Here is a 20,272-nt window from a genome sequence, read left to right on the forward strand (position 1 = left end):
ATGCCACAACTAAGGAGCCGGTGAGCTGCAACTAAGGAGCCCTCCTGCCTCAACTAAGACCCGGCACAACCAAATAAATAAATAAATATTTTTAAAAAATTGTTCTAGTTGAAAAAGACATAATGACGTTAAAAAAAAAAAGGACTTTAAACTGGAAAAGATGCACTGCAGTAGATAATAGCATTTGAAATCTGTTCTTTAGATCAATAACAAAAATAAAGAGATTTGAATTCTAAAAACTTTTCTTTGGAATATTTATAGTTTTGTTTCATTTGTTTTGATAAATCATAATTTATATGTAGTTTTTTAATTTTATATGTAGTTACTCTTTTTGCCACAGTGTATTCTTGGAAATGGTCCACAGGAATTATAAAACAAGTTATATTTTTCTCATAGAAAAACATCCTGGAAAATACCTTCCTGATCCAAAGATACAACATTAAATAAATCATAGATGCACGCTTTATTAGTGAATCCCAACTCAAAGGGTTACCACCATCCTCAGAAAAACTTTCTGCATTTTCCTAAGATTTTATTGTCCTGTTGTGTGCTCCCTCTTAAAGCCCAGCTCTGAGGGAGAAATTGTATTAGTTAGCTTTCTTGGAAATCATGCTGAAAAACAACCTCAAATCTCAGTGGCTTATAACAAACATATTCTCTGTTGGATCCATGGTTTGGCTGATCATTCTAGGACCCAGGCTGAGGGAGCAGCCACTATCTGAAACACATGCTCATGGCTTATGAGGCCAAGTCAAATTACACAGCACATTTCGTTTCTACTTGGAAGAGGTATACATTATTTCCACCCAGGTTCCACTCAAGCTCAACATCACTGGGGCAGGAAAGTATACTCCCACAGCAGGAAAGTGCTGGGGAAAGCAAATGGACATTTGCTGAAAAGAATATAGTCTACCACAGCCTGCTACCTTGGTCTTAAATATTAACTTCCCTTCTGCATGTAAAAGATGCACCTCTCCCCAAAGAAAGTAAGCTAACAATGTCATCTAGTCATACCAGTTTCAAAGAGTCTTCACATTATTTTAGATGTAGCTCTTCCTGATCTGGAGACCTATGAACTGAAAAGACAAGCTATACTGCTTCACACAGCCAGCAAACAATAGTGGAGAAGGACTGTAGCAATTCTGAAATATTGCTTGGCAAGTAATAGGAGGTGCCCTTTCCTAGGGGACAGGGAACACCTTTGGATTTGGCTCTCTGGAAGCAGTTCTTGATCTGTGGTTCTTCATTCTGCCCTTTGGGAGGTTCTCCCTATCCATTACTAACTTTGGCCATATCTGAAGAGGGCATTAGAGATTATGCCTATCTGAACAGCTTTCTTAGTTGGGGACCCAAATATCTTTTTACATCTCAAACAGTCACAGTCTTAAAATCCAGGCTAGTGGTGCTTTTGCGAATACATTTTTCTTAAAAATGGTGGTGGTGGTGATGGTTGTTTTGGTTGGTTGTTTCGTCATATCAAACTATGATTTACCAGCTGACTGGTTTTATAAATAAAGTTTTATTGGAACAAAGCCACACCCATAGGTATACATATTATCTATGGCTGCTTTCCCTCTACAATAGCATACGCTGGTCCCCTGCTTATGATGGTTCAGCTTAGGATTTTTCAGGTCTGTGATGGTGCAAAAGCTATATGCATTTAGTAGAAACCATACTTTGAATTTTGAATTTTGATCTTTTCCTGGGCTAACAATACTCTCACGATGCTGGGCCGCAGCAGCGAGCCACATCTGTCAGCCACACAGTCACAGAGGCAAACAACCAATATACTTAGAATCATTCTGTTTTTCACTTTCAGTACAGTAGTCAATAAGTTACATGACATTTTTAACACTTTATTATAAAATAGGCTGTGTTAGATGATTTTGCCCAACTGTAGGTTAATGTAAGTGTTCTGAGCACATATAAGGTTAGGTGTATTGGGACTTCCCTGGCAGTCCAGTGGTTAAGGCTTCACCTTCCAATGCAGGGAGTGCTGGTTCAATCCCTGGTCAGGGAACTAAGATCCCACATACCTCGCAGCCAAAAAGCCAAAACATAAAACAGAAGCAATATTGTAACAAATTCAATAAAGACTTTAAAAAAATACATTAAAAAAAAGGGTTAGGTGTATTAAATTCATTTTGACTTAGGATCTTTTAAACTTAGGATAGGTTTATTGGGACGTAACCCCATCATAAGGAAGATCTCTAGTTGAACTGAATTGAGTAGCTGCAACAGATTATATGCACCCCCTAACCTCTTCTTAACAGTCATTGACTTGAAGGAACCAGTTGCCCTGTAGAAAGTTCTCTATTCTGATTAGTCTGATTGCTTCCTAGTAGTTTGGGTAGCTTGTTTCACCTCTGTATTCCTGTAAATCAGAAGTCAGATCTAAGTGCTTTATTAAAGTAGTTTCAAATTTTTTTTATCAAGAAAATTCACAAGTTGTTCTGGGTACTTTGTATTGCATCACATCAGGAAGCTGTCATGCACAATGAGTTCTACCTAACAGATGTACAGCAAATGTCAGGAACAAGGTACATGGAACAAGAAAGGAGTCAAAGGCCAGATAAGATAGGGACGTTAAGAAGACACAATATAAGGTAGAATCAGATGGTGTGCTCCACAGGTCCATGAAAATAGTCAAATAATAGCATTCAGGATGTAGACTGTTGACTGAGAGAAAAATGCACAATGTAAGAGCTGTGAGTTGAGTTTTATTCAGTGTCGTACTGAGGACTAGGAGACAGCCTCTCAGATAGCTCTGAGGAACTGCTCCGAAGAGGTAGGGGGACCGGCCAATTATATATGTGACTTTGGCTAATAAGTATGTGCAATCCAGTATACATCTCAGTAGAAGGTTACTGCTAGTCAAGAGGAACAGATAAGCCAGTTAAGGATTTTAGTGCTTTTCTAAGTATGGGAGGATGCAAGAATCCAGAATCACAAAAAAAATTTCCTGAAATATATCTAACTAAGGGCCTGTTTTGCCTGTTCTCCTAAAGCACAGAGTGCCTCCTCCTGTTCTTTGTTCTGAATTCCTTTCAGGGTGTACTGTAGGTCAGCTATTGCAGTGGCTAATGACTTGATCCTTGTAGAACTGGAGGGTGGACAACCTTCTTTGTTTTACAAGACGAAAATCATGAGACTTGCATGGGATGAGTAATCAAATGATGTGATGAGAGGAGGGTGATTGAAACTGAGCAGCAGGAAGATAAGATAGGATTTGGTTTGCTGCCTCAGCTTCAGCTACTTTTATCATCTTCATCCTAGAAAGAACTAATCAAGAAGGGGCCTGGATGAGAATTCTGTGGAGTATGAATGCCAACACTTACAAATAAATCCACAAGTAGAGAAAAGTCAGAGCATTTTCCTGTCAGTCTTCCCAAACAAAATTCATACCAATATGACCAGTAAATTGCACTGCATTTGACATTTTCTGAATTTATCATCAGGTATTCCCAGGAAACTTCTTGGTATTACAGGACTTGGAAAGTTTATCTTTTAATAAAATCTCTAGACATATATACACTAATATGTATAAAACAGATAACTAATAAGAACCTGCTGTATAAAAAAATAAAAAAATTCAAAAACAAAAAAATCTCAGGCTTCCCTGGTGGCGCAGTGGTTAAGAATCCACCTGCCAATGAAGGGGACACGGGTTTGAGCCCTGGTCCAGGAAGATCCCACATGCCACAGAGCAACTAGGCCCGTGTGCCACAACAACTGAGCCTGCGCTCTAGAGCCCGCGAGCCACAACTATTGAGCCCGCGTGCCACAACTACTGAAGCCCGTGCACCTAGAGTCCGTGCACCACAGTGAAGAGTAGCCCCCACTCGCCGCAACTAGAGAACGCGGGTGTGCAGCAACGAAGACCCAACACAGCCAAAAATAAATGAATAAATATAATATAATTTTTAAAAAAAATTTCTAAATCATGGGAATTATTTGCCCATTTTCTTCATCTCTTTCTTAAGTATAATCATAAAGGAAAATGACAAATATTTATTTTATTTAGAAAAGTAGCCAATAAATTCTCTCTTAAATGACCAGAATGAGAATCTAATATTGTAGATTTTCACATAGAAACTTGCTGTTTCTCTGAATGTAAATGAAAAGTCTGTGTACTAGGAATCTAAGCTGCTGTTGCTTTTGAGCTTTTCCCCTCCAGCTTTATTGAGGTCATTGACAAATAAAATTGTAAAATATTTAAAGTTTTCAATGTGATGATTTGATATATGTATACATTGTGAAAGGATTCCCAAAATCCAGTTAACACATCCATCACCTCACATATTTACCTTTTTTTTCTTTTCTTTTTTTTGGTGAGAACATTTAAGTTCTACTCTCTTAGTAAATTTCAATTGTACAATACAGTGTCATCAAGTATAGTCACCATTTTTGAACTTTAAAAACACATTAGTTTATCTGGTTTCGGCAATGGTGACTTTAAAAAAAAATTTTTTTTAATACACTTTATTTTTTAAAGCAGTTTTAGGTTCACAGCAAAATGGTGCAGAAAATCCAGAGAGTTCCCATATACCTACTTCCCGCACACAGGCACAACTTCCCCCCACTGTCACCATCCCCCACTAGAGCGGTACATTTGTTACAACTGAACCCTAACATTAACATGTCATTATCACCCATGGGTTGTATATTCTATGAGTTTTGACAAATGTATAATGACATGTACCCACCATTATAGTATCGTACAGAATAGTTTCACTGTCCTAAAAATCCCCTGTGCTCTGCCTATTTGTCCCTCCCTCTCCCCAACCCCTGGCAACCACTGATATTTTAAGTGTCTCCATAGTTTTGCCTTTTCCAGAGTGTCATATAGTTGGAGTCATTCAGTATGTAGTTTTTTCGAGTACCATCTTTTACTCCCACTGTCGATGAAAATTCAATTAACTATTCAGTTAATTGATATTCAATTAACTATCAAGATAAAAGGGGGGGAAAAAAGAAATTTTATTCAAGCCAAACTGAGGATTATAATCCAGGTAGCAGATTCTCAGAAAGCTCTGAGAACTTTTCCGCCTGTTAGAAGTCTAAGGCACAGTCATACATTTTTGAGACAAAGGGTTGTACATCAAAATGACAAACTGATATTTTACATAAAGTTCACCAAGCATACATAAACCAGGTGAGCAGCAAGTCACCGTGACCCCCTACAGAGCTGGGAAAGAAGGCTATTGTTTTAAGAAGTTACATTGCTAGCACCAGAAGAAAGAAAAAAAAAAAAGATCTTTGCAGTTGAGCAAGTGCTCCCATGTTTGATGAGCTCTGGTTAATGTGTAATGCAGATGCACAGCGCACATTAGGGAGGGAGGAGGCCCAAAGGGACACACAGAATTTTATGTTTAATTTTTCTTGTCCTGTCTTAAAATACAAGTTTCATTTCATCACCACCAACGATATACATTAGTGCCTCTTTCCCTACAGCCTCCTCAGATCATATTGTCCAAATTCTGTCTGTTGGCCAATTTGACGGATTGAAAATAGCGTTTCAGTGTAGTTTAAATTTTTCATAGAATAAGGGAGGTTGAATGTCTTTTAACGTTTTTAAGGGCAATTTGTGTTTCTTTTCTGTAATTTACCCGTTCACGTGCTTTGCCCATTTAACCATTTTATCAATCTGATTTTAGAATATGTGCTGCTAAAACAAGCTTTGAAAGCTTTAAAAAAAAAAAAAAAGATTCCTGGTGTCCTCCACACACATACTGAATCAGAAGGGCCCATATTTAGGCTCAATAACCCTCCTAGATTTAGAAACCATTGACCTAGATCATCAAAACAAATTTGTCACTCTAAATATTTACAATAGTGTAAGGCTACATTACCTACAAAGTTAAATGGCTGCAACATATTGTGTATTAAAATTTTTTAACATTGTAAACATTAATATTTACCATAGAATTTAATATAACGTGGGGGAATGATATGGATGGCTCACGTTTCAAAAAGAAAAACTTTAACTTCTGAGTTTTCTCAAACTCGAAGTAGGCAGCAGTTTAATATCAGGACTAATGGTAGAGAAAGGAATCAGAATACCAAATCGAGAAATGTTAATAAGCAACGGGAATTAATACAACATTGTAAAACAACAACACTTCAATAAAAAAAAAAAAAAAAGCAACGGAGTATTAGGTGGCCTTGTATAGACCCGGAACTGACCACTCTTTCTGAGCTTGCTTCTTACTCCTAAACTTTAACAAGATTGTTCGTTTTAGGAAGACTCAAGAATTTACATTACTTATTTGGTTTCAGATTAAATTTTGGACTACACTGAAACTGGAAACTGGCTATCTGGAGAAGAAATGGTCCCAGATCACTCATAGGCCGGTGAACAAAATAAATACAATGCCACAAACTTTCGTCTGCAAAACGAAGCAATGGGAAACACCTGGGTCAGTTCCCAGGCAGGAAGAGAGGAGGGGCGGTGTCAGGCACAAGTGGGTGGGGCTAGCTCCGCAGTGGAGGAGGGTCTCTCCCGAGCGCCCGCTCCTCCTCCTTGACGTCACAGGTAGAGCCCGCCCCCAGCCGCCCAGGACTCCTGGTATAGCCGCTGATCGCTAGGGCCCCGGAAGCTGCCCCTCTCGGGGGTCATGATGGGCAGCAAGATGGCGTCTGCCAGCAGGGTCGTTCAGGTAAGGAGACTCGGTTGCCTTTCCGCGCCGTAGGCAGTAGAGATGGTGCTGACTGTAGCACCGGCGCTGGGGAGGAAAGGCGGTGGTGGAGACTGCGCGGAGACCACGGCCCTGCGTAGGGCCAGCAGCGGCTTCCCGGGGTGTATGTGAGAATTGGACCTTGAGCTCGTTTGGTCGGGCAGTGAGCCGGGGACCGCAGCTGAGGGTTCGAGCCAGGTCGCGGGAGTGCATCTCAGCAGGTAGGCACATAGCTGTTCCGAAGTCCCTGGACTGCCCTCCACCGGGACCTCGTTAGCCTGTTAGGAGTCTGCAGGCTTGGCTGTCCTGGCAATATCCTGGCCAATCAGCGACCAGTATTGTCTGTGTTGTCGCGGATCAGCCAATCGGAAGGAAGGCAGTAGCGGTGAGTGAAAGGAAGCGAACCCTGCGTCTGACCTGGCGTCCCTTCAAGGTCTTGGGAATAGCCAGAGAACTGGCCCCGCGGGCTGCGTCCTCGCCGGAGGCGGGTTCTCCCCCACCAACCAGCGTCTGGTTACAGGCTGGATGGGGGAGAATGGAAAAAATACATATTTAAGTTTATCTGTAATATATGTCTTAGTGTTGGTTTCCTAAGCTTTTTTCCCCTGAATTTAGATTGGCGCTAGAGGAACTTTATTGTTAATCCACACATCAATTACTAACTCCTGACAGCTTTTGTTTTTGCTTCTCCAACTGTGATCTCTAGCTTAAATAGGAGAGGTAAAATTGGTATAAAAAAAAAAAATTGGTATATAATGGGCCACAGTCTCCACTTTTGTGGTTGCTTTACACGAGTTTTTTTCAACTCTTAAAGTGTATTATTGTACAGTTAACTTTTTTTTTTAAATAAATTTATTTATTTATTTTTGGCTGTGTTGGGTCTTTGTTTCTGTGCACAGGCTTTCTCTAGATGCGGCGAGCGGGCGCTACTCTTCATCGCGGTGCGCGGGCTTCTCATTGTCGTGGCTTCTCTTGTTGTGGAGCACAGGCTCTAGACGCGCAGGCTCAGTAGTTGTGGCTCACGGGCTTAGTTGCTCCGTGGCATGTGGGATCTTCCCAGACCAGGGCTCGAACCCGTGTCCCCTGCATTGGCAGGCAGATTCTCAACCACTGCGCCACCAGGGAAGCCCTACAATTAACTTTTAACTTTGACACGAGAAGTGCATTTCCCTTTGCACATCTCTTAAAAGACCTTTTCTTAAAGTTATTTCGCTCTGAAATAGAATCCTAGATCCCAGTCTTTGCTCCCATTGCAACGAATGATCCTCACTTATTCATTCAACGGGTAGTTATTGAGCGTTAAAGATGCTGTGAGGACAGAACATCCGACAAAGGACTGGTATCCATAATAGATAATTATATATATCCATAATATACAGCCCAATTTTTAAAATGGGTAAGAAAAACTTGATATTGCACAAAGCAAGATATTCAAATGAGCACTAAGCCAATGAAAAGATACTCAACATCATTACTTGCCAGGAAAATGCAAATTAAAGCCATGAAGTACTACCACACCCACCAAAATTATTTAAAAAACTGACAATACCAAGTGGTGATGAGAACATGAAGCACCTGAAACTCTCATACAATGCTGGTGGGAATATAAAATGGTACAGTCACTTTGGAAAACTTTTGTGGGCCTCTAATACTAGTTAAACATACCTACCCTGTGTCCAAGCAGTTTTTCTCATAGGTTTATATCCCAGAGAAATGAGTGCATATACCTATTTAAAAAACTATATAAAAATGTTCATAGTTGCTTTATTAATAATAACTCCTAAACCAGAAATTATCCAAATGTCCATTAGCAAGATAAGGTGTGGTAGATTTGTTAAAATGGAACAGTACCCAGCAATAATAAAGAACTTACTATTGATATATGCAACAACAAAAAAAAGATGCTGTGAGATATACAGTAAGAAATGGTCTGTCTCCTTTTAACAAAGCTGCAAAGACTTGTATTCAGGTTCATAATACAAAGCAGTATGTGCTGACATTATGTAATAATTACATGTTAACATTAGCAAAATGTATTGAGTACTTCTGTGCCAGGCCTATACTCAGTGCTGAGACTGCAGTGCCAACAAGACAATACATGGTGCCTCCACAGAGCTTAGAACTTGGCTGTTGATTGGTGTCTTGAAGAAAGAGTAGTATTTCAACAGGCTGGCACAAACTGATAGGAATTCACAAAGCATAGTGTCACCATTAAGTAGAGGGATTTGGCTGGACCACAGGGTATTCAAAAGTAATTTTAGAAGAGTAATTTATAGGTGTTCATTAAATGCCTGCTAAATGCCAAGCAGGGGCTTCCCTGGTGGTGCAGTGGCTAAGAATCTGCCTGCCAGTGCACGGGACACAGGTTCAAGCCCTGGTCCAGGGAGATCCCACATGCTGCGGAGCAACTGAGCCTCTGCACCGCAACTACTGAGCCTGCTCTCTACAGCCCGTGAGCCACAACTACTGAGCCCGCGTGCCACAACTACTGAAGCCTGTGCGCCTAGAACCCGTGCTCCACAACAAGAGAAGCCACCGCAATGAGAAGCCCGTGCACCACAACGAAGAGTAGCCCCAACTCAACACAACTAGAGAAAGCCCGCGTGCAGCAACGAAGACTCAACGCAGCCAAAAATAAATGCATAAATAAATAAATTTATTTAAAAATAATAATAATAAAATAAATGCCAAGCAGTATATATTTGATATGTTTGGGATGATGCAATAGTAGAAAGGAGATAGTTAATCATTTAGGAAATTGTTTGGCTGCATGAGACACAGGGGAAGAAGATAAGTGGTTGGATTAATTCAGGGTTTGAGCTTTACAGGTGAGGTGAAAGTAAACCTCCAGCAAGGCAGTTGAGAGTGCTAAGAGATTTTTGAATGGACTGTAGGTTCTAGGCTAGATGAGAAAGGAAGTAAAGTCAGGATGGAACCAATTGACTGGGAGAAAAGGGAACGATAAAGGAAATGAAGGGCTTGCTGGAACTGATGGTGGGAAATAACAGAGAAGAGAGTTGTAAGTTAAAAGGTTGTAGTTGAGTTTAGATTTTAGATTAAGAGTTTAGGGATGGTACAGTTCTGAACTCAGTAAAGAATTAAGAGTAGGGCTTCCCTGGTGGCGCAGTGGCTGAGAATCCGCCTGCAAATGCAGGGGACACGGGTTCGGTCCCTGGTCCGGGAAGATCCCACATGCCACGGAGCAACAGAGCCCATGTGCCACAACTACTGAGCCTGCGCTCTAGAGCCAGCGCGCCACAACTACCGAACCTGCGTGCTGCAACTACTGAAGCCCGTGTGCCTAGAGCCCGTGCTTTGCAACAAGAGAAGCCACCACAGTGAGAAGCCCATGCACTGCAACGAAGAGTAGCCCCCGCTCGCCGCAACTAGAGAAAGCTCACAAGAGCAGTAACGAAGACCCAAAGCAGCCAAAAATAAATAAATAAAATAAATAAATTTATTTTTAAAAAAAAGAATTAAGAGTAAAAGAAAAGAACCTTTCAGGAATAGACGCTAAACTGGAAAGAATATAAAGGTCAATAGGCAACTTGGAAGTTTTGCTAAAGGAAATAGTGGAGGAAAGGAGAAAAATGATTTTTTTTAAAAGTCACAGATAATGAATGAGGCCTATGCAGGTCCCAACCTGTCCGTGGTTTGGGGTTGCTATCTGCCTCATAAAGCAAAGTAGAGGGTTTGTCTTCTGGGAAGACAAGAGTTGTCTTCTCCTCTAAAAAAGCCTCTTACCTAGTTGGCTTTGGCATCTTCCAGGAATAGTAGGGCAGGGATTGAGGCCTCATGAGGCTCGGTTTTCAGTTGAGGTAGAGAGAGGAGATGGTGGTTATAACCAGAAAGTCTAGAGGAGTGTTACCTCCAGAACTTGTCACTGTTAACTCTGCCTGGGCTTCATGAATCATAGAAGTGGATTCCTTAATAGAATAATAGTTTCCAAAAGAAATCACTGATAATGAAAAAAGATGAAAGGGATTCAGAGAAAATCATAGAAGTAGATAAAGACAAGACGATGCAACTTTTGTATAATAAGTAGTCTCTGAAAAAGTGAAAGTAGATAGAGTTGACCAAGTCTCAAAACCTATAATTTAATAAAACTTTCCTGATACAAAAGAAGACTTAAAGTTATACCTTGTAGTTGAGAGATTTGATCCAGTATGTTTGATTAATGAGTATATTCTAGTAAAATCATTAAATTTTAAAGAAAAAATTATTTGGTGATCCAAGCGACAAGACCAAGCACTTAAAAGAGAATGGAAGTTATCAGGGTTTTCAACAATAATACTTCATTAAGGAAAACATGTGGATAACATATTTAAGGTAGTTAAAGGAAATGTGAACCAAAGCTTTATCTAGCTATATTGACCTTCACGTGTAAAGGCCACAAACTCTTCTAAACCTTTAATAACTCAGGGAATATTGTTCCCTGAAGCTCTTCTTACAGCTCTCACAGAGAATGAGCTTCAGACAACTAAGAAATACTTATTTGTACTTGTGGCTGTTTTAATATAGGAACTGGGTATAAGCACTGAATGTGTTTAACTATAGAACTAAGACTAAATAATGCAGATAAGGGAGAAAGACTTGTTGGTAATATTATTTTTTTTGACAGTATAGATCTAATAAAACTTTTAAAATGGAGGGAATAAGGGGAAGAGTATGCAGAAGGTAGAATAAACTTGCTAATTGCCTCTGGTTATTAAATGGTAGTAAAAGATGGGGAGGGAAGGCAGAGAAGAGATTACCATCAACTACTTTCATTCTTTCTCATAATAGTGAACCAATAGATAGTATCTCAGAAACGAGCAACTAAGAGTATTATCTAAAGGTAGCAACATAACATAAACATTATACAAAAGTACAAATCTTTCCAAATACCAAAAAACAAAACAACAGACCCCACAAATGAAAGCAAAGAAAAAGATCATATGACAAAAGACTTTATATTTAAATAATCATATAATGATATGACAGAAAATACACCAAACTTGTGAGTTATATCTATAAATTTAAATGGTCTAACTGCCCATTTAAAAGTATTCTCAGATTGGCCAACAAATGAATATTCAATGCTATGCTATATATGAGGCACAGCTAAAACTAAGAGACTTAGAAAGGTAGAAATAACAGGATAGTCAACTGATCTTTGACAAAGAAGCAAAGGCAATACAATAGAGAAAAGATAGTCTTTTCAATAAATGGTGCTGGAACAACTAGACATCCACTTGCAAAACATGAATCTAGACACAGACCTTATACCCTTCACAAAAATTAACTCAGAATGGATCATAGGCCTATATGTAAAGTGGAAAACTATAAAACTTCTAGAAGATAATAGAGAAGAAAACTTAGATGATCTTGGGTTTGGCAGTGACTTTTTAAATACAACACCAAATGCACAATCCATGAAAGAAATAATTGATAAACTGGATGTCATTAAAATTAAAAACTTCTGGTCTGCAAAAGACACTATGAAGAGAATGAGAAGACAAGCCACAGATTGGGAGAAAATATTTGCAAAAAGAATATCTAATAAAGGATGTTATTCAAGATATATAAAGAACTCTTAAAAGTTCCCTGGTGGCACAGTGAAGAATCCGTCTGCCAATGCAGGGGACACGGGTTCGAGCCCTGGTCTGGGAAGATCCCACATGCCAAGGAGGAGCTAAGCCCGTGCACCACAGCTACTGAGGCTGCGGTCTAGAGCCCACGAACCACAACTACTGAAGCTCATACTCCCTAGAGCACGTGCTCCGCAACAAGAGAAGCCACCGCAATGAGGAGCCCACGCTCACCTGCAACTAGAGGAAGCCCGCTCACAGCAACAAGGGCCCAACACAGCCAAAAATAATAAATAAATTTATAAAAAAAAAAAAGAAAGTCAACAATAAAAACAGCCTGACTAAGAAATGGGCAAAAGAGCTGAACAAACACCTCATCAAAGAAGATATACAGATGACAATCATATGAAAAGATGTTCAACATCATAGTCATTAGGGAATTAATTTCAAATTAAAACAACAGTAAGACACCTCTATATACCTATTAGAATGGCTGAAACCCAGAATACTGACACCACCAAATGCTGACAAGGAAGTGGAGCAATGGGAACTCTCATTCACTGCTGTTGAGAATGCAAAGTGCTACAGCCACTTCGGAAGGCAGTTTGGCAGTTTCTTACACAACTAAACATGCTTTTACCATATGGTTGAACAATCACACTTTTACCCAAATGAATTGAAAACTTATGTCCAAACAAAAACCTGCACATGGATGTTTATAGCAGCTTCATTTATAATTGCCAAAACTTGGAAACAACCAAGATGTCTTTCAGTAGGTGAATGGATAAATAAACTGTGGTACATCCAAACAATGTAATATTATTCAACACAATATTATATTATTGTAATATTATATTATTATATAATTATATATTTGTATATTATACAAATATAATTTGTAATGTTATTTCAAAAAGAAATAAGCTACCAAGCCAGGAAAAAACATGGAAGAAACATACATGCGTCTTACTAAATGAAAGAAGCCAATCTGAAAAGGCTACATGCTGTATGATTCCATCTGCATGACGTTCTGGAAAAGGCAAAACTATGGAGACAGTAAACAGATCAGTTGTTGCCAGAGATTGGGGAATGAAGGGATGAGTAGGCAGAACACAGAAGATGCTATAATAGTGAATATGTCATTGTACATTTGTCAAAACCCTTAGAATGTACAACACCAAGAATGAACTCTAATGTAAAACTTTGGGTGATAATGACATGTTAATATAGTTTCATCATTTGTAACAAATAGAATACTCTGGTGGGAGATGTCCATAGTGAGGAAGGCTGGGGGGGTGGGGTGAGTGGGGGGGGTGCCCAGTGGTATATGAGAACTGGAAGAAGATTGGAAACGACTCAAATTAACAACCCAAATTAACAGGAGGCTGGTTGAATAAACTCATGGCATTTATCATGACTTCCTACTGATTCCCTCAGATTCCAGTCTTAACACTACAGTATTCTTCCTTGCCTTCCCTCATCCCATATTTGTATTTTCTTTCTCTCACAGGGAAATCCCTGCCTTCCCCAAACATCAATATATGTATATACTCATTTGCTTAGTCCTACAATATATACAAAATGTATAGCTATATCTATACAACCAACCTACTAAGTAAAAAGTTCAAGATTTCTTTGTATTTCTTTTTGTCTTTAGACTGAAGGTATATAGTCCAAGCACTATGAAAGTTATTTGGATTAGCTTTTTTTCCCTTAGTTATAAGCTGCTCAACTAATTGACAGACTTATTTGTTTCTCTTTGTATTTACATTTAGAGTTTAAAAAAGACAATTTTGAGACAGGAAAATTTGAGCATAGCTAAATAATAGATGATATTAAAGAATTATTTTTGTTAAGTGTGGGAAAAGTATTGGGATTATGGTTTAACCAAAATCCTTTTCTGTTAGTGATACATGTAGATGGTATTAACAGATGAGATGAGATGACTGGGATTTGTTTAATGGGGGTAGGGTTGATGAAATAAGATTGATTACTGTTGAAATTGTGTGATGTGTTTATCAGGGTTTATTTTACTACTGTCTACTTTTATGTATTTTTAAAATTTTCTCTTAAAAAGGGGGGATACCAAACTGTGGGAATTTAATCTATATGGGCATATTACCATATTTTTAAGTGTACAAAAGCAATGTTGAAATGGATTCTTTCTCTCTGGTGTATGTACATTTGTTTAAGTGTGTGTATACATACTTACATACCTATACAGTTAGCCCTTACTTACAAATGGTCTATTCACTCATTTGTCAAATGTTTGCTGAGCATTTACTATGTACTGGCTACTGCTGCAGAAGTACTTAATTTTCCATCTCTGCCTTTCCAGGAGCTTTGCTCTCCTGTAATCATTGGTTCATTTACTGTCCTCTACACATTATTCTTAAGATGTTCATGTTACTGTGGAAACACAGGAGGAGTTTTTAAATCAGATTTAGGAATCGGGAATCTTCTTAGAGAGGAGTGACAGTTGAGCTGTTTTCAAAAATAAGCAGTCAGATGAAAGTAGAGGCATGGAAGCGGGGTGGGACCTGGGAGAGATTTCGTGGCAGAGCACACAAGCTGTAGATTGAATGGGGATGGAAATGGTATGAGGAGTTAGGGAAATGAAAAGCACTTCAGAATACCTGGAGTGAAAGGTACAGTGGTGGGGAATGAGGCTAGAGAGGTAGGGAGAGGCCTGATCATGATGGGCCTGTGTGTGCCAAATGCGAGTTTGAAGTTTATCCTGAAAAGCTTAGGACTATAGGAAGGAAAGAACACTCTTTCAAGAAGCCTGGCTATGAAAAGAAACAGGTACTAGATGGAGTGAGAAGGTTTGTTTTTTAACACGAAAGATGTGAACATGCTTTTATGCTTAGGGAGACAACTATCTGCCAGCATTTTCTCACAGCAGCAGAATTATGGTGGTTAGTTTACAGACCCATCCCTACAAGCCTATTTGCTTCTGTACTCATATAAAATGTGTAATGTGTAGTACATATATACAAATATATTGCAGATAAACACACACCTGTCTCACTAGTAACACAGCAACTTATAGATTACGTTAGTAAAAAATAGTGCTCTGTTTATTAGAGTCTCAGCATTTTATATATATTCAGATTTCATACTGAAAGTTCTGCTTAAGCTCCTCTGTAGCATTAACTGGAATTTTAGGGATAAAACATTAATACTCTTCAAATATCTTATTAAAAACAGTGTTCTAAATACATGTATTTCTATGGGTATAGGAAAAAGGCTGAAGTCAAGGGCTATCAAATGTTTAAATCTATTTTATGTGGGTTTTGGCTTATAGATGGTGTTTTCTTCTTTGTGCTTTTCTGTGTTTTTTCCAAATTTTTTACACAGAACGTGTTACTTTTGTAGTCAGAAAAAGTATTTTTTTGATTACCTAATTTTCAATATGCTTTTTATCCTATTCTAAACCACTAGGTATTAACATAGTAGAGAAACAACACTCAATACAAGTCAGGAAACTTCCAATTCTTACCAATCAGCAGGGTGATTTAGAAGTCATGCAACATAAAATCCTTGTCACCTTATAGGGTTGTTTTGAGGTCAGTAGGCAGTACAGTAAAATATCTTGTGATGTATAAAGTACAAAGTTCTTATGAATATCAGATAAGATAATAGTTCATAGACTAGCTATCCTTGTTGGGAAAGAGTAAAATTTAAAATAGTAAAATTTAAAGTTGCTGTCAGGTACTAAGTTATTTAACAAAGGCATCTGCTTGTAGCATTCATTAGATTATTTCTTATGTAGTAAATGAGGTTATTTTAGTGCTTCATTTCTTTTTCATGCATTTTATTTTTCCTTTAGGTAGTCAAGCCACATACTCCATTAATAAGGTTCCCTGACAGAAGAGACAATCCTAAACCCAATGGTAAGCTGTAGTTTATTTATACTAAAAAAATATGTACATGCAGATTTATACATGAATATTCTATTATACACAGTATTTCTCATTTTAGAATCAGGTAGACAATGGTAGCTTAGATCACAATGGTACGTTAGGTTGCATTAACTTTCTATTACCTCCTTGTAAAAAAGTAGTAACTTGACAGTAGATATTTCTGAATTTTTAATGATACTGTGTTTATATATGGGAATTTTTATTCCACCTTCTGTCCTTCAGAAGAATCTCCCATGCTTATATTTGCAGAGATTATGATGAATAACCACCATTCCTATATTTCTCTCCCAGCTAACCTTCTTTTCTTTCATTCACTGATTTATCTGTTCATTCAGGCAGTAAATATTTCTTGGATTGCCTTAGAACTTAGCAATCATTGCCTCTTAAAGTAACTGAAGATTCTGAACAAGTTCTGTTTTTCTCTTACTGCTCTGTCACTGTCTTTAATTATAAGATTCTTGACCTTTAATTCAGGGAGAATTTAAACAAATTTTGTATGGATATTTTTAACTTATTGTAACTCTTGAAAAATTAAGATATAGGTGACAAACAAGTATGGAGAAAACAAATCTCATCTGCATTTACCAACTTTCTTATTCTCCATTGTATGGTATTACCTGTACTCTCTACCATATGACAAAATTTAAGTAATGTAAGTTATCCATACGGGTTGAACCTAGAAATTTCATTATTTTATGAACTTATTCTTCAATTTAGTAATTCATTCACTTAAAACTACCTCATTTGCTTTAAAAAGAACTTTATGAAACTATATTATGAAACTATATATAGCTACCCAACTAAGTTACTCTATAATACTTATCTCTTGGATTGTAATACTTATCATTTTAAGAATAACTTGATTATTTAATGATAGATAATTCAAAATAGTATTTTAAGACACTGAACAATTCCTCTATTTTTTTTTTTTTTTAATTTCAGTGTCAGAAGTTCTGAGATCAGCAGGACTACCATCTCACTCTTCTTCAATTTCACAGCATTCTAAGGGAAGTAAATCGCCAGACTGGCTGATGCATCAGGGTCCACCAGACACTGCAGAGATAATAAAAACTTTACCTCAGAAGTACAGAAGGAAACTTGTATCTCAAGAAGAAATTGAATTTATCCAAGTACGTTGTTGCTCTTTATCCCAATACTGTGGAAAACACCTTAACATTATTGGCTTTGGAGTTTCATATTGCTGATTTCCATGTTCTTCCCATTGTCTTGTCAAGGTGTGTCCATAGCTAAGACAGGGATGGTCATGTAGGCCTGGACTATGAGAAATAAACGATGTTCGAGCCCGCAGTAAATGTGCATGAAGGAATATATGTGTAGAAGTATAGTATGGTAAATAGCAAAATACATACACCCCCATGGAAAAAAGCGCTTTAGGGTCCTCATTAATTTTTTTTTTAATTAATTTATTTTTGGCTGCGTTGGGTCTTCGTTGCTGTGCACGGGCTTTCTCTAGTTGCGGCGAGCAGGGGCTACTCTTTGTTGCGGTGCGTGGGCTTCTCATTGCGTTGGCTTCTCTTGTTGCAGAGCATGGGCTCTAGGCGTGCAGGCTTCAGTAGTTGTGGCACATGGACTCCATAGTTGTGGCTTGCGGGCTCTAGAGCACAGGCTGAGCAGTCGTGGCGCATGGGCTTAGTTGCTTTGCGGCATGTGTGATCTTCCCCGACCAGGGCTCGAACCTGTGTCCCCTGCATTGGCAGGCAGATTCTTAACCACTGCGCCTCCAGGGAAGCCCCCTCATTGATTTTTTAGAGTGTAAAGGACCAAGAAATTTGAGGACCATTGATCTACGTCAACCTTGAGTCCCCTTCAGATCTGAAATTCTTTATAACATTGATAGGAGTGCCCAAAAGCTATGAAAAATCTGAAATTGTTTTTAAAACCTAAAGATCATTTGCTTAAAATGTTTCAAATTTGTATAGTGGCCATGAAAACATTTCTTTGTAAATGAAACACCTAATCTTACTGCTTTATTTCTTCCTTTTCAGCGTGGAGGTCCAGAATAATCACTGACAATGTGGCTGCTGTTTGTTTAATCAGACAAAGAAGAGTCTTTACAATGAAGGACTTCCAGAATGACAAATGAGAAATTGTACATTAACTAACTTTAATAAAATTTCTGTAAAAAAGAAAAAAAAAAAGAAGTATAGAAAATTTAGATGGACACTTGTATCTCCTAATTTATGTATCTTGGTCAGCTTCTCCACAAGCTTACCTGATTGTTTATATACTTTATACTTATTAAAGTATACATTTTTAAATGTTAGCCTATTAATTTACTCAAATAATCAAATTATCAAGCATTACAGTGTTGAACTATTAAAAGTACACAATGTCTAGTGAACAATCATAGGTTTACCATAATTTCACTTCTCTTTCAGTTTCTGTTTAAATGTGGAAAGAATATATCCGGCAGAATTGCAGCTTTCTGGAAGTAATTTTCCTGGAATTGGATAAGGATCAGTGAAATAATGACTCCATTATTTGTTCTTAATTCTCTCAGTGTTTTTGCATTCACAAAGTGACTGGAGAATAACTGGCTCAATAAGCATATCGTACTCTAAATAATAAAAATACAGCCATGGTAAAACAGTTGACTTTGTGGTATTAAGACTAGGGAGTTAACACAAAAGATTATGTAACCTGTGTTCAGAAAAACATGTCACAGTATAAAATGGGAAATAAGAGATCAAAATGAATATAGCATAGGAATAACATTTGACCAGAAATTTTAAGTTATTATGTTCTTAGGGGTGTTAAGAAAGTCTTGTTCTTTGGTTTATTTTACTGTTTTGATTGTGATCATGTGTACAAATCCTGATAATCATAAACTTTCTCAAACTTCATTGTCCGAAAGCCTCATAAAATCAACCTATTCACCTTATTAAGGCAATTTACAGAATTTTAATAGGCTCTTCCTGTGCCAAGGGTATGGATGATTGTGAAAGTAAAGCCTCACAAAGTGAAATAAATTCTCTTCTGTACCTTTAATGATTTCTAGAATATGCGTTAAAGAAGTCATCCCTAATAGTAAGGGTAACTCATGAGTAATTGACACAGTAGAATTGTTAAGTACGTTTTTGTATTTGCCCAGTTGCGTATGGATTAATCTTTATACTTTTTTTTCTTTTTTACTATTTCAGAGTTGATCTGCTTTTCGTGTAAATTCTGTATTGTGGCCTAGTATAAATGTTGCCCAACTCGAATGTGAAATAGGAGTTTGGTGCTAGCAATGAGCTATTCTGGTAACTCATGAGAAATACATGACTCATGATTTCTTTTTTATTATTTCAAAAATATACTTGGAAAAATTTCTTAAAAACTAGCACTATTCTCTTTTTTCTCCTTAGCTTTCTCATTTCAGTAAAAGGAAGCCCAAGGCAATTTTTTTTGCTCTCAGAAACAGAGTAGGTGCAGGAAATGAAGAGTGGCTTGAGTAATGCCGTGGGCCAGCAGTTAGAAACCCCAATACTGGAACCGTCTGAGGACCACCTTTACTACAGCTGCTGCCATGAAAGTTCCAATGAAAAAATATATCACTTTTACAGAATTTATGACTAGAGGTATGGCAAAAGGATGTTAGTGGGAATTGCTGTCATAGGATGAGCTCCCAAGGAGGATGGTGTCATAGAAAGAATTTGGGCTTGACTTACCGAGTAAATAGCTTGTGTTTTCATTTAGGAGTTAAACACTTAAGTATCTGTAACCATTAGCAAATTGCTCAGTTTGTCCAACTTGGAGTTTTTTTCTCCAGTACTATACAGTGTGATAGGCAGGATCAAATTAGTGTATTGTCTACTACGTTGTAACAAATCACCCCCAGATTTAGTGGCTGAAAACAACACTCACTTAATAGCTCATGGTTTCTCTGGGTCAGGAATTCTGGGGCAGCTTGGCTGGGCAGTTCTGCTCAGTGTTTCTCATGAGGTTGCAATCAATGCCACCTGGGGCTGCAGTTATCTGAAGGTTTCACTGGGGCTGGACCATCCATCTCCAAGATAGCTCACTCACATAGCTGGCAGGTTGATGCTAGCTGTTGGCAGGAGGCCTCAGTTCCCCTCCACCTAGGCCTCTCCACAGG

At 38.1% G+C, this 20,272-nt stretch overlaps 1 protein-coding gene across 1 annotated transcript; it reads left to right on the forward strand.

The window, feature by feature from the left end:
* Window positions 1–6,540: 6,540 nt before the first annotated feature.
* KGD4 (alpha-ketoglutarate dehydrogenase subunit 4) lies at window positions 6,541–19,163 on the forward strand. The gene is made up of 4 exons (XM_061187869.1): window positions 6,541–6,659; window positions 16,080–16,143; window positions 17,116–17,303; window positions 18,180–19,163. Exons 1-4 carry the CDS (start codon window positions 6,618–6,620, stop codon window positions 18,195–18,197), a joined length of 312 nt encoding a protein of 103 aa, XP_061043852.1. The 5' UTR covers window positions 6,541–6,617; the 3' UTR covers window positions 18,198–19,163.
* The last annotated feature ends 1,109 nt before the right edge of the window (window positions 19,164–20,272 follow it).

Source organism: Eubalaena glacialis, chromosome 4 (assembly GCF_028564815.1).
Source record: "Eubalaena glacialis isolate mEubGla1 chromosome 4, mEubGla1.1.hap2.+ XY, whole genome shotgun sequence".
In the NCBI taxonomy this organism is placed as follows: Eukaryota; Metazoa; Chordata; class Mammalia; order Artiodactyla; family Balaenidae; genus Eubalaena; species Eubalaena glacialis.